Source organism: Tamandua tetradactyla, chromosome 23 (genome assembly GCF_023851605.1).
Source record: "Tamandua tetradactyla isolate mTamTet1 chromosome 23, mTamTet1.pri, whole genome shotgun sequence".
NCBI classification, from domain to species: domain Eukaryota; kingdom Metazoa; phylum Chordata; class Mammalia; order Pilosa; family Myrmecophagidae; genus Tamandua; species Tamandua tetradactyla.
This window is the reverse complement of record NC_135349.1, coordinates 37836932-37851571: the sequence shown is the minus strand read 5'-3', so window position 1 is coordinate 37851571 and position 14640 is coordinate 37836932. Positions and strand designations below refer to the sequence as shown.

The window sequence follows — 14640 nt, the reverse complement described above, 5'->3', positions numbered from 1 at the left end:
AGAAAAAACACTAAAGGCCAAGCTCATACTATTTATGGACAGATGACCTGTCGATGGACAATCTATGGTCTCTGCTCTCCCACACAACTGCTCAGCTTTCAAGGTCTTCAGCTTTCTCTCCATCTCTCCTCATCCTCCAATCCCTAATCCATTTGCCAGCCCCACTTGTTCCCAGGCTCCCAACGTGTGCTCAGAACTCATTTTTGTCCGCATTTGGGACAAGCGCAGTTCAGTGCTACATCAGCCCCTCTGGTGTCCGAGCTGGCTCCTCTCACACAAACACACACATCACTTTCGCACACCAGTTCAAGTCCCTCACAGCTCCTCCATAAGTCCTCCTCCATGCAGACCTTTATCCCTCTCCAAAGACTCTCACAGTGTATCTGTATCATCAAATTCAGCATCATTTCCCTCCTTGCTTCATTGGTGTTAGTTCTGTTTACAACAGAGCTCTGGAGGGTAAGGAGCAGGCCTCCTTTTGTACCATCCATCATACCTAGCCCTGGGTGCACAGGCTGTAGACCTTGGCTCTTTCCTCCAGGAAAGACATGGAGATATGCCAGGGTCTTACTGGCATGACTTACTGAGAAAACAAATCTCAGTGGTGCGGCATGGGGGAGGTTGTGGGTGTAGGTGATGGGTTGGCTCAGGTATGCCTGATGTTTATGAAGCTGGCCAGGTATTCTGACTGGTGTCAAGGGCTGAGGGCCACAGTCTTCAGGGTGCAGTGTTACTTCGTGATCACTGCCAAGCCCCTTTAGAACTGCAGTTATTGAGCTCTAGAAACCCTTGGCCATTTCAGGAGCCATTCTGGTTGTCACAGCTGGGGGTGTGGGGGGCAAGATATTTCTGGCATCTAGTGGGTAAAAAGCCAAGGATGCTGCCAAGCATACTACAATGCACAGGACAGCCCCCAACCACAAAGGATCATCCAGCCTGAAATGTCAGTAGTGCTGAGGTGGAGAAAACCGCTGTAGACCAGCACTGCCCAACAGAACTTTCTGCAAGGATGGATGTATCCTATTGTCCCTCTTCCCAGTGATGACACCCACATGGCTACTGAGCACTTGAAACATGACTGGTGTGATTGAGGAACCAAATCCTAGTTTTACTTGAATTACTTCAAATTTAAATAACCACCTGCAACTAGGGATTATCATACTGGACAGCCTAACTCTGGACCTTACAACCACCAGTCATTTTAGCGACACCCCACATTCTAAAAATTGCCTATCTTTTACTTGCCGTATGGAATTGTTAGAGGCAACCAAGAAAGGCTGTGGGGACAACTGCTTCTCACAGAGTTCCCCCATCATGGGCATAAAGAGCTTGACTACCATGCCCATGCACCAGGCCCACCCCCCAGGCCCATGCACCAGGCCCATCCCCCAGGCCCATCCCTCAGGCCCATCCCCCAGGCTCACAGGAGTTGGGCCCAGGTCAAGCCCCACCTTCTGCAGAGCTCCTTTTTCCAACCACACATGCCACGGCGAAGGTAGAAGCCTGTCCATCCCTGCATACATTCCCTTCTTACCCCCTCACCTTGATGGTTTCTAGCTCCAGGCGCAGACGGTTATTTTCTGACAGGAGGTCCCTGTTCCTGGTTTCAATTTGTTGCAACTGCGTCTCCAATTCAGCTTCATACTCTCGACTTCCCTCTTGGAATTCTCGGAGTTCCTCTTGTGTATTCTCTGCCCTGCAGTAGAATTCGCAAACATCAAACAGTCATTGAATACACTGGGCTGCTGTTTTACATGGATCATCTCTTTAATCAACTACTTTTGAGGCAGAAACTATCATCCTCCCCATTTTGCAGATGAGAGGATGAGGGTCATGACAAATGACTTGTGTAGAGGTCACCTGATTAATTAGAAGCAGAGCTTGGTCTGCTTTGAGTCAGGTTTACCTGACTCTAATTCACTGTTCATTCATTCATTCAACATGCTTTTTTTTAGCCCAATATGTAGCAAATATACGTTGGATTTTGTATTCTCTACAGATTTATTTCAAGGTATATCTTCAAAAATCAGAAATAATCTGAATATCTATGTATCACACCACTATAGCCTGCCCCTGCCTTATCCCAACCTCTCACTTCTGGTTTCTTAATCCTTAAAATCCAAGGGTCTTTTCTTTTTTTTTAATACCAACACTGAATTATCTTTAAATTGGCTAAGAATAAAGGAACTAGAGGGACTTGAATAAGAACTCCGTGTAGAGACTGTAAGTCCACGAGAAACAAAAAGAAATAATGCTGAACACCACACACACACATGCACATACAACATACTCACATAAATACCCACACAGTCACATATACACTCTCACACCCATATTCACACACGCACACACAGGCACAACTACTTCCAGATACAAACACTAAAACAAAGGCTTTAACAAGAAAGTAAAACCTTCAGCAACACATTCTGCTAGGCATAGGAAAAAGCTTTTCCCTCACTAAAGACTGATAGGAAGTGATAAAACCCTAGCAGACAAGAAGATGGGGGCAGTATATGATGGTTAGGAGCACAGGCTTTGGAGTTCAAAGTCCATCCTCACCTCTTACTGACTGTGAGACGTTGGATAAGTCATTAGCCCTCACTGAGGCTCAGATTCCTCATCTGTAAAAGGGGGTGATGCTATTTTCTTTGTGGGGTGGCAGTGAGGCGAGGTACTATACACCATAAGTCCTGTACATCATAAGCCCTTAATAAAGGATTGCTGCTGTGATTACAGTAAGAAGAAGAAGGGTGCACTTTGGAGAACTCACCTCTGCTTGTAGGTCATAGCCAGATCTTTCCAATAGTTAGCTTCTTCCTCCTCAGAGCTGAAAGTCTTCTTTCCTGAGTCCTCCATTATAAAAATGGGGGAAGAGATCTACTCTTCTTGTTGCATGTTGTCTAGGAAAAAAGGTTTTAAAAGCATTACTCACAGCTGGTAAAACCACTGATCTTCGATAGACAAAAATCCTTGAACTTTATGCTAAATTAAATGACAAAATGTCAAAAAACTATAAAACCAAACCCAAACAAAATACAGCCTGTTAAAATTCATGGATTAATATCAAGGCTTATTTACATCACTCCAGAAGTATTTATTGAGCACATACTACAGGACCTACAGGCCCAAATATAATGTCTTTAGGTCCCTTACCTCTAGGGAGCTCACAGTCTGGCGGGGGAGGGAGTTACATGCGAAGTATTATAAACCTACATAGTGAGTGTAACACTAGATATATGCACAGGGTATTGACATACGATAAACGGTATTATTAAGAGTTACAATTTGATGAGTTTTGACATATGTATATACCTGAGAAATCAATGCAATCAAGATAATAAATATTCCCATCACCACACAAGCTATTTAGGGAGTTCCAAATGCAAACTGAGAGTCAAAGAAAGCTTCCCAGAAGAAATGATTCATGAGATGTGGCCAAAATAATACAGAGGTGTAGACAGGTGAATGGTGGGGAAAGACAACATGTGAGAAGAAGGTACAAAAAGCCATGCTCACTGGAGAAACTGGAGGAAGTCTGATTGCTTGGGTTTAAGGTTGAGGAGGGGCAGGGAAAGAGACAAGGCTGGGCAGATTAAAACACAGAGGCTAAATCACAGAGGGGTTTTATGGCATGTTAAGGAATTTGAAGGGAATGATGAGCCACCGGAGAATTTTGATGAAGAGGGTGACATGATGCGTTCTGCTAAAATAGCTTGTATGGTGGCCATGGAAAGTTTGGGAGGGACAAGGCCTAAGGAAGATGCTCTTACAGTAATCCAGGAAAGGAAGGAAAGTGGCCTGAATTAGGAAGTGGAAATGAGGATAGAGAAGGGAGAAATGGATTGCAAAAATATTTAGGAGGCAAAGCTACCAGGATTTGATGATATATCACATTAGGTGAAAGGAGGAAGGAGGAAAAAAAGCAAGGACATCTGCAAGGGTTCTAGTTTATATGACAAGGTGCTGCCACCATCCTCATCACCAAATGAAGAGAATACCAGAAGAATACCATTTAGAGCGGGAAGATAATCAGTCCAGCTTTGGACATTTTCAGTTTGGCATGTCCATGAAACATCCATTTGCAATACTGGATCTGAACTCAGGGAAGAAGTCTGGGCTAGAGATGCAAATTTGTTAGCTGTGCGTTTACGTTGGTCTCCTTTTTCTGGTAACAGAACCATTAGAAAATCTAATGAGGACTATTTCTAGAACTCTGAGGCTCATCAACATTTGAAAGGTGTACAAAGAAAGAAATAGCAATCAAGGGAGGCAGAGAAGACTCAGAGTGAGAAACACGAGGACCAGAAAGAGAGCTGTCCTAGGAGTAAATGGTTTCAAGGTAAGAAGGGAACATTCCACAGTATCATCATTGCAACAGAGAAGCTGATAAGATAAGGACTGAAAAACGGTCATGAGATGGAAAATGCCAGTCCTTGGTGATCTGAAAAGAATAGTTCCAACATAGTAGAAGAGGAGAAAGGAATAAACTAAGCGGAGGAGTCACTGGGAGGTGAGGAAGAGGAAGTAAACCGAATTTGGGGAATTTAGGATTTGACGAGGAGGGGACAAATCAGACAGCAGGTAGAATGGGGTGGGTGGTAAGGGCATTGGCAGCTGAGAACTTTGAGATGTTTGGAGCAGAGGTTAGGGAAGCAAATATCGATGAAATTTGGGTTAGCAGTTTGTAGGCTCCCTGCTGATGCAGCCTCAATCAGTATAATATCTTATTTTTTGAGTTTATTTGAGGCTCTGAACTTTTCAAAAGGTCATTTGGGAGCCAAATAAGATGCTTCTAGGGTCCCTCCCTTTCCTCAAAGGAGCTCACAGTCTTGGGTGCTTCCCTGGGATAAAAGAAGGAACACAACTCATCACCTCGCAAGACACAACTAAGACTCTAAGAAACTGTATTTTGGGTTAAAAATTCAAATCGTTAGGCTAAATATGTTAGTGTCAACAGACATAGTCACAGGGGGATCCCAAGTGGGAACCGCACAATTCTATCTGTATTTGAGCACAGGACTTGCTGATAGCTCTAGATTTAGTTAACACCTGTGTTCACATTTTCTCTCTCTCTCCCTAATTTTTCTCCCTTTTCTAATTCTGAGAACACATGCGATATTTATACCCACTCATCCCTTCTGGGGAACAGTTTCTCTGAAAGCTTGATCAAAACGAAGAAGCTGGATGTAGTAGAAAGCTGCTTATTTTTCCCGTGCAGCATTCATTCTTCAATCTTCCTGTAACTGCATCTCTTTATTTTACCAACTCTACTCTCATTCCATGTGGTTCAAGTTGGACTTGTCGGCGCTTCTTTGCATGGGGAGAAGAAACAGGGAGCATTCCTTCCTCTAACAACAGTGATTGGCGAAGGGATGGGCCTGACACAAGCTGGGCCAATGAGAGGGAAGGGCCTGATCCAAGCTGGGCCAATGAGAGGGAAGGGCCTGATCCAAGCTGAGCCAATGAGAGGGATGGGCCTGACCCAAGCTGAGCCAATGAGAAGGATGAGACTAATCCTAGCAGGGCCAATGAGTGTCCAGGCCCTAGCCTTTTGCTGAACTATCTGCAAAAATGCTCTTACCTCTAGGTTTGGTGAGGTGGTAGGAGGTAAGCCTGGAGCTGCCAATAGTCATCATCATAAGGGGAGAATCTGCCTGAGAAAGAAGGGAAAACGGAGGAAAGCAAGGGATGAGATGGAGAGACTGGATCCTGACAATCTCATTTAAACACCTGGATCCAGTCATACCTAATTTAAGGTTATGGGGAGCTAATCAATTTCCTTTCTTAGTCACACCACTTAGATTTGAATTTCTGCCTAATTAACATATGGAGCATATGATCTTGTTTCCTGAAAGTAAAAAGGACAGAATAGCTAACATGTAATTAATGTGGCCAAGGACAGGGGTAAACCTAGGCTTGTAACTTCCAGGTCAAGCTTAAATCTCTAATGCGTCCAGACCTCATCTACTATGTAGTCACAATCCCGGGCGCAAGCAGTTATTACTGAGCTCTTTGCAGCCTTAAGGCACTGGTGATCAGATGGAGGACCCTGTCAGCGCCATGGCACATGAGGAAGTCAGTGTACAGGAGAATGAGGAAGTGTGGATTAGGAACACCTGAGATTTGGAGAAAGATCATATAAAAGATCCAATATAATCAATCCCCTGCCTACTCATTTCCTACCCTTACCCCCTCACTTGCTTATGCTGCAGCCATACTACCTTCTTTTTGTTCCTTGGACACACTAAGCTTGCTCTCACCTCAGGGCATTTGCACTTGCTGCTCTCACGGCCTGGAATGCCCCTCCCCCCACCTCCCCCCACTCCAGATCTTTGCCCAGAGGGTTTCCATCTTGTCATTCAGATCTCAGCTGAAAGGTCCTCCCCTGACTTTATTTGCATATCCCACTTAATCCCCACTTCCGCTCTTTGCTATCACTTTAACCCTGCTTTGTTTCATTCAGAGCATTTCACACTATTTCACCACTTTATATAAGTTTTGCTTTTGCTTGTTTCTTCCTGGAATGCAAGTTTCTGAGTATAGAGGACTTCTCTGCCTTGCTTTTTTTTATCCCCAGTGCCTAGAACGGTGCTTGGCAAAAAAAAAAAAAAAAACTTAAAAAAAAATACCTGTTGAATGCATAGGGGAAGACAGAGCTTGATCATGAGCTGGAAGAGGAAGGGCCCAAAGGAGGAAAGAGACACTCTAAAGGCTAGTTTCTATTCATAAGCCCCCAAGAGGCTTATCAGAGAGAACTGAAGGGGCAACCTGAACAGTGGTTCCTACTTTCTTCCCCAGAACCTGAGTATGTGTGATTAATGGGAACGGGTTGGGGTAAAGAATCCCATGTTGAAAACCAACCCCTTCCCAGTTTCCATGGTAAGGAAATCTGATGCAGTTATTGGAGTTTAATAACTCTCATCCTGTATAACCATGACAGAGGAGTTTCAGAAAAGGAAGAAAACACTTATCTTGGCCACTGAGGTTTAAAATTTAATCCTCAGGAAAGAAATGAATTTGAGATGTTTTAGGCAGAGCTTCCATTGTGGGAGAGGCTCTCATTACAGCCAGGCTGATGGGAGGGATCTGGTTTTGTACTTCAGGGACTGGCAAGAAACTAAGCAGAGACCTGGACTTATATCCTGGCCTTCATAATCCTTCACTCCTTCAACAAAAACCACAAGCATGGCATTTAAACCAAGAGCCCCTGCTTTTTAAACACAATCCTTAGGGAAGAGAAAAAAATATGCTAGAGACGAAGAGAAGAAATAATGGCTGAACTTAATTTTGTTTTGAATGGCAATCTTAAAAATTTAAGATTGTTCCCTTTGCTGTTTGAATAAATGTCTCAGAAAGTTCTAATACGTGCTACTCTCTGCCCCGAGAAGCAGGTAAGATGATTTTGCAAAGGGTCCCTTCTTCCAGCATCACTTACTAATTTTAGCATCACTTTCTCTTTGCAGTGTGCTGAGCATGTAATAGATTATTTTCAAACAACCCTATCCTCTTTAAGGCTACTGTAAGTAGGTAGGTAAGGCAATCACTCTGAGCTGGAGCAGAGGCTGGGAACAGGAGTGCTGTAATGTCTTGGCCATCCCCAAACATGCAAGTAAGCTGCAGAAGGGAACCATAACCCAAGGACAGAGGTCTCTGAATTCAAATCCAAGGTCTCCCAGGGATTGCAAACTGACTGACTGGAGGTCAGACTCACTCGTTTTGTTTGGCCCACCTAGTCTTGTAAAAGGTACTGTAATAGCAAATATACAGCTTTGCACCTACTATCTTAAAAAGGGATACGGCATGTCCTTATTTTATCTGCTTGTCCTTACAGGCAACATGGGGTTGTCAGGCCTCCTCCCCCACATTCTTAATGTACCATCATGCCATCATGTCCCAGTAGCTCAGATGAGCACCTCAAATATATATGCTACAGCACACAAAAAGAACAACAAAGCCGACAGACTGAGTGATTCAAAAAGTATCCACTGTGCATAAATTAGGTGTGTGTCACTATAAAAATTTGTCTGAGCATTCTTTTCCTTTTTTTTTTACTTTTTCATGTTTTATACCACGATCAATTCTAACTGGAGAGTGTGTCTTAAAATGCTTGAGACACACCTCTGGTTTCAAAACACTAGAAAAAAAATACCAAAGTAATCTCTTCCAGCCTTTTTCTAAGTGTAGAAAGCCAGCATATGAAGAAACGAGCATATAAATGAACCAGATTTTAATTCAACACCCCATTCCACCCTATCCTGTAGACTTCCCAATCTAAGCAAATGGAAGAACTAAAGGGAAAGGGAGGGAGAGAAAGAAGTTGCTAAATGTCAGCACATGCTCCAACAACTACCTTGTGACACAAGCTTTGCATTTTGCAGAAGTGACATCACTGGGGCAAAATCAGTCAAGAGTCAGCAAGTCTGGCTTCTGTCTTTTGTCCTCTCAAAGTCTATTATGATTTACTTAAAAAATACCTAGATAGGCACGTAAGGACATATGCTTATGGATGCACAGCGCCATTCACTAACAGAACACCACTGGCAAACAATGCAGTTGTTAAGAAAAATTATATGTACCAATATGAAAGAAAGTTCATGATATGTTAAGAAAGGATCCCATTTGTGTTCACAAATGTTTTCTCTTGAGTACACGAATAGAAAAGGGTCTGGAAGGATATACCAGGATGGCGGTGAAGCCAGTACTGAAATGAGATCTTGTGCTTGAAACACTTCTCTACTGCATAAATTGTACAGTAAGCATGTTTTGCTTTAAAATTTAAAAATGCTTAAATCGGAAAAAAGACAGAAACTCGACACTTTCAGGATAATCTTATTCTACTAAACCAAGATGCCAGAGGAAAAAGTTTTCCTCCTTTGGTTCTTCCTTCCCTATCCCTTTTCAAATATCTCTGCATCACCTACTAAGTGCTAGGTACTGCTGGGAGAGGTGAGAGCAAAGCACCTATATCATAGCACTCAGCGAACTGTAGCACAAACTTTCTGTACACAGGAGTGCTTGTGCGAGGAAATAATCTTGTGAGGAATGGGAGTGTAAGCTCATGTTCACACTTTGGAAACAAAAGATAACTTCCTAAAAGAATATGCCAAGTTAAGAAACTATTATCCAAAATGGGACAAAATATACAAATCAAAGGCCCTGAGAGTTCAGGGACATGGATCATCTGCCTCTAAGACACAAAGACACAATAATAGGAAAGACAGGTTTCAAAACTCTTTAGATACCAGTTTGGTTGAGGAGGGGAGTTGTCAGCTGACAAGAGGCTCTGGGAACAGTTGAGATCCAATTACTCTTCAAAGCATCCCACGTGCCCTAAAAGGCCATTCTATCCTGGAGCACACTGACAAAACCAGCCTAGAAAACAGCACATCTCGTCTCAGCAGGCTACCGAGGCCATTTCTTCACAAAGGAAGTTAAAAGGGGCCTCCCGCTAAAAGTAGAAAGGAAGCGGCACAACCTTGTACAGACAGACCCTGTACAAAGAAATCAGGGAAGCTAGGGCCCTCCTGTCAGGAGGCAGAGAACCCGAGATGACTGGAGAAGATAATGCAGCTTCCCAAAAAGCTGTATCAAGGTGATGGCAGGGTTTCCCGTGACCTCAGGGAGGCAGGTAAACCCAACCACCGCATTCAAGTTGTTAGAATAAGCGTTTTCATCCTTTGTCCAATCCTTTCCCAAAATGCTGTTAGCGGAAATCTGAGCGTCCTGCAGTAGAGATTTGAGAAAAACAGAGAGAAGGGAACTGTTCCAAACACGTTCCCGAAGTGAGGGAGGAGCAAAGGGTGATGGTGCTGGTGCTGGTGGTGTTTGGAAGGACGCCAGCTGCCAGGGTGAAATCAGGTTGGGGAAGTGGGAGTGAGGGCGTAGGCAGAGGTGGACGCGAAGGAATTGGGGAGAGGGTGGAAAGGAAAGGGGGAGCAGAAAAGAGGGGTTGTCGGGGAGCTAGGGGCAGAAGAGGGAGGGAGGAAAGAAAAGGAGTCAAAGGAGGAGAGTTTGGGGGACAGATAAGAGAGACGAGGGGAGTCAGGGAGAGGAGTGTGGGGCGTGAGAAAATAAACGAAAGAGGGACGGAGCCAGGCACTGGGGTTTGGGGACGAAGGGGACCGAAGGACTGAGGAAGTCAAGGAGAGAAGGGAGGGCTGGCAGAGTCTGGGAAAGATATGGGTAGAAAAAGTTTGCAAGGGCGAGGGGCCGGGCGTGAGGGACATAAGGGTGGAAAGGTGCAAAATGAGGAGGGGAGACGCCAGGGAAGTTGGGATTTTCGAGCCCCGGCGCCGGGAACTTGCAAAAGCGAGGGCGCGGCTGGCCAGTAACGCGGTGCCCGGGGGTCCGGAGAGCGTGAGGGGGAGCCGGGGTGGACAGAAGAGTGTTCCGGCGGCGAGTGGCGGTCCCCGGGCGACCACCAGCCCGGTCCCAGCCGCAGCTCCGCACTTACTTACCCGGCTCGGGAAGCGGGGACCAGGCGCGGGCGGCGGCAGCGAAGGGCGGCGCGACCGGGTCCCTCCAGCCCCCGCCCTGAGCGCTCCCGACCCGGGCCGCGCATTGGCTGCCGCGACACGGGACCGCGTCCGCCTGGGCCAATCAGCGCCGGGCAGCGCCGTTTGGAAACTTTTCTCCCAGTGCCCGGGTGCGGCGTGGCCACGCGGCGGGTTAGGCCGGGAGGGAACCTGGGAGGCGCTGGCTCTGGATCCCGGATTTGGCCGACCCTCGAAGTTTTGCAGGCTGCTTCCTGGATACTCGGGCCTCGAATTAGGGCAAGCAGGCCACGCAGTTTAGGAATTAACGCCTCCTCCCCTGATACCCATTACATTTTCCTGTTCTTGCCCCTTCCCCAAATCCGAGTTTAGGACAAAGCGTCTTACACTAAGCAAAGCCTCTGTCCTTCCCATCCTTTTACAAGCAAAGTAAAATCTTCACATCATTATTTTCTTTTTCAGAGGCAGTAACAGTGTTTAGGAGTTTGGTCCTCCCTGGCTTTGACTTTTAGCCCTGCTATATATTACGTGTATAATTGGACAAGTTATTTAACTTGTCTGTGACTCAGTTCCCTCATCTATAAACTGGATTCCTGATAGGATTCTACTTCGTAGGACTGTGCAGGGTAGTAAATAAGTTAACAGTATTTGTATTGGCACAAAGTAAGTATAATATGGGTTTTGTTAAATAAATGATGATTTTTAAGTGGATTTGTGTGTCAGGTATCACACCAACTTCTTGACATGTGTTTTCTCATTTAATTCTCACATCAGCCCTAATTGTTCATTAAGTATTTCTTGAGCACACACTTTAAGTATGGTGAATAAGTCATTCAAGGGTGCCTGTCTTCAGCCAGCTTATGCTGTTGAGAAAGACTAAACCAGCAAACAGAAAATGTAAAATAATTTCGGATGTTAGTAAGTGCTAGAAATAAAGCAGTTTATAAATGTGATAGAAAGAGGCTATCACATCAGATAGAATGGTCAGGGAAAGCCTGTCTAAGGAGGTGGCAGTGGAGCTATGACCCAGATAATGAAAACCCCAGGAAACCTTTTATTATACCCCATTTTTAAGATGAGAAAACAAAGGTGCAGGAAATTAATTGAATTGTCCTAAGTTTGACAACAGTTAAATGATGAAATCAGGCTTCAAAGCTAAGTCTCTGAAATTACACCCATGTTCTTCACCATTAGCATAAAGGCAAAGAGATTTTAGCTACTCCAAGACCTCCCTCCACACTCAAAGAATCTGTCCTTCATCCTTGCTATGATTAATGACCTTTCTCTAATTCTCTTTATTTTGATTCTTTGCTAGTTCCTGAAAAAGCTCAAAGACGCACAAGGGAACCCCAGCACCCATATCAACAGGTTTCAGAAAAGTACCAAAATGTCATTCAGGAAACTTCCACGCTAATCCCCAAAACGAAACATTTGCATCCTGCTTGATAAATTATTTTTTTCTAATGCTTTCAACCTCTGAATTTACTTCACCCTTACCACTCTGTGAGGTTTCTCAACAGGGAGTAATCTCCCAGCTAACAGATAAGGAAACTGAAGAATAAATTGGTGAGGTGTCAGTCCTAACTAAATGGCATTAGTCATTTAGACAATTTGGTTTTCAATTTCCTTCATTTTGCATAAAGAAAAAGGAGAGGGGATTGAAACATTTATCAGTAAAGTCCTTTTCGGGAGCAAGGCTTAGGGATATAGGTTTGTCATTGGGTAAAACCTTTAGAAAGAAAAGAAAATTTGGGGGTTCTTTGAAACTTTTTCCTTTCTTTTTTATTTCAACTTGTTTTCCTTGTAGCTTTGGACTTAGATGAATGAGCAGAAAGCTTGGTTTCTTTTTCTTCCACCATAATTTATCAATTCAAAACCCTAAAACCTAACATAGGCAGAAGAGTTGTGTGTGTGTGTGTGTGTGTGTGTGTGTGTGTGTGTGTGTATGTATGTGTACTGTTGGTTTGTTTTCATTTATTGCATTTACCTGTTGAGACTCTTTCAGCACTGTCTTGGTTAATTCAGAAACTGAATTGAATGTAAAGTAATCCCTTAAACAGAAAAAGTAAATCTTCAACTTCATTTGATAAATGTGGAGATTATTGTAATTTGGACAAGAAATAAACTAAAGGGTACTTTTACTCTCTGATAAAAGAATTTGCCCAGTAAAGAAACAGGAATAAGGTTAACAGCTGCTGTATTTAAGAAAATATATCTTGTTAAGAAAAATTTTAAAGCACTCTCACAAACATCAAGTTCTATTTCTATGCATAATTGTCTGCTTCTAAGAGCTGGGGTACTCTGCTGACACTAATTTTTTATTGAAAACAATAAAACTGTATTTCTTTAAAAAGTATTTGTAATGCATACTTTTCAACAGCCCTTTCATTTAATATGATTGGTTTGTTTGCGTTTATTGTGTTTACCTGTCGAGACCAACCACAGCTCTGGACTAAAGAAAGTCAACTAAAGCCAAATAAAATAGTCTGCTCTCTGTTTTGTGGCTAAAATCTTTTCTTAAAAGGTCATTAAAAAAAATCCACAATTGCCTTGTTTCCTTTTTTACATTTTTAGTTAATACAGTCTCCTGTGTTCAGAGATATTCAACTAGAATGAAAAGGAGGAAGAAAAATACCTAAAAAGGAAAGCATATTTGTTTGATACTTTGAAATAAAAAAACTCAAACACTAGAAACACGGTTCTCATTTGTTCTAATTCCCTCTTGGAAAATACTACCTACACACTTACACAATGATTCATTTACTCAGCAGTTAATAAACACCTAAGCAGGCAGATGATGTGTGTACTTGTCATCTGCGTTGCAGAAAATTAAATACAAGCAGAAAGGATTCTTCAGCTATGTGTTTGGTCTTGCCCTTTCACAATGTATTTCTGTAAGGATGTCTTCAGGGATGTATTAGCTTCCCCGGAAATTTCCTCCACCCAATGCAGATTGCCTAATGAAATTGCCTAACGCTGGAGACTTTGGTGTGGGGAGGGGGACGGGGCGGGGGGGGGGGGGTTGGATTCTCTTTTGGCAATTTCGACTTACTGATGCTTTTGCAAAGTTAATTTGTTTCTTGGAAATTTTCAGAAATAAACTTTTATTCAGTAAGCGTGTACTAAACTATGTCTAGAGTTAGATAATAGGTGCTTTGTTTTTCTCCTAATTTGCATCAGGAAATGGTGAGCAGCTGGTAGTTTCAGAAATGACCGTTTTGCCTATTGAGTCCTAAAATTTTTCAGATTAAAGTGAAGATTGTGAAGCAATAAACAACGCACAAAAAGCAAAACAGGTAGCATTTCTAGCCACCTAAAACACAAATTTTTATTGGCTTCATAAACCTTTGGCAACTATAGTCTCCTTTTGGCTCGCCTAAGCTATCCTCTGAAAACTTGCATTCACTTGTTAACGACCTCTGGACCAGGACTTTTAAAAAATTCGTTTTTTATACTAGAGTTATCGAGTAGGTTGGTGACAATATCCAAATCAGTCCTTGCACACACTTTTTTTTTTCTTCTAGCAAGGTCGAAACTTTAAAAGACGCCCTGCCCGCCCGAAGGACGTCGCAGGAAGCCCGGTTTACAGCTATTTTTCTCTCCAGTCACCACTAGGTCGCACTAGATTAAGTATGCTGTGGAATATGTGCCATTTAAAATTTAAAAAAATAATAAAGTAGAACCGTCACGTGATAAGACAAGAGGTAAAAAAGCCAAAAGGTTGTTTTCTCATTGAAATCCCGTTTAACTCGCCGTCCAGCAAAATACTGAGAGTCGAACTGTAGTATTAAATCCCGATGGGCAGGTTTTTCCCCCGATTCGACCTCATAAGCTACCTAAATCTCCACTTGAAGGATCCTTTCGACTCCAAGACGTTAAGTCAGGGTGAAGACTTCCTTAAACGGGGGGTTTTCGCCAAAAAAGCCGGAGTCGTCTCCCGGAAAAGTCCCTATTTAGGGGTTTATCGGGAGGGGACTGAGCCTGACGAGGCTGCAGGGCCGCGAGGCCCCGCCCCCCCCAGGGTTCCCAGCACGCCCCGCGCGGCGAGGATGAGACGGTGGGGGGAGGGCGGAGGAAGGGGCGGAGCGAGGGTCGAGAAGGGCGTCCGTTTTGCGACAGGGGTGGTGCGGTGCGGAAGCGGAAGTGG

General features: G+C 43.7%; 1 protein-coding gene across 6 annotated transcripts in view; it reads right to left on the bottom strand.

Annotated features, from left to right (window-relative positions):
- NDE1 (nudE neurodevelopment protein 1) overlaps window positions 1-10544 on the bottom strand; it is a 29836-nt gene extending 19292 nt beyond the window's left edge. For 2 of the 6 annotated variants that reach the window (XM_077141666.1, XM_077141671.1), the window contains exons 1-3: window positions 10458-10533; window positions 2771-2900; window positions 1543-1696 (exon numbers count right to left, since the gene is read on the bottom strand). In XM_077141666.1, the coding sequence (XP_076997781.1) occupies window positions 1543-1696; window positions 2771-2856 (240 nt within the window). In that variant the 5' untranslated portion in view covers window positions 2857-2900; window positions 10458-10533. Of the gene's footprint in view, window positions 1-1542; window positions 1697-2770; window positions 2901-5581; window positions 5655-5746; window positions 5921-10457 lie in introns of those variants that run through there. The other 4 variants (XM_077141667.1, XM_077141668.1, XM_077141669.1 and 1 more) reach the window with 4 other exon arrangements.
- Between the last annotated feature and the right edge of the window lie 4096 nt (window positions 10545-14640).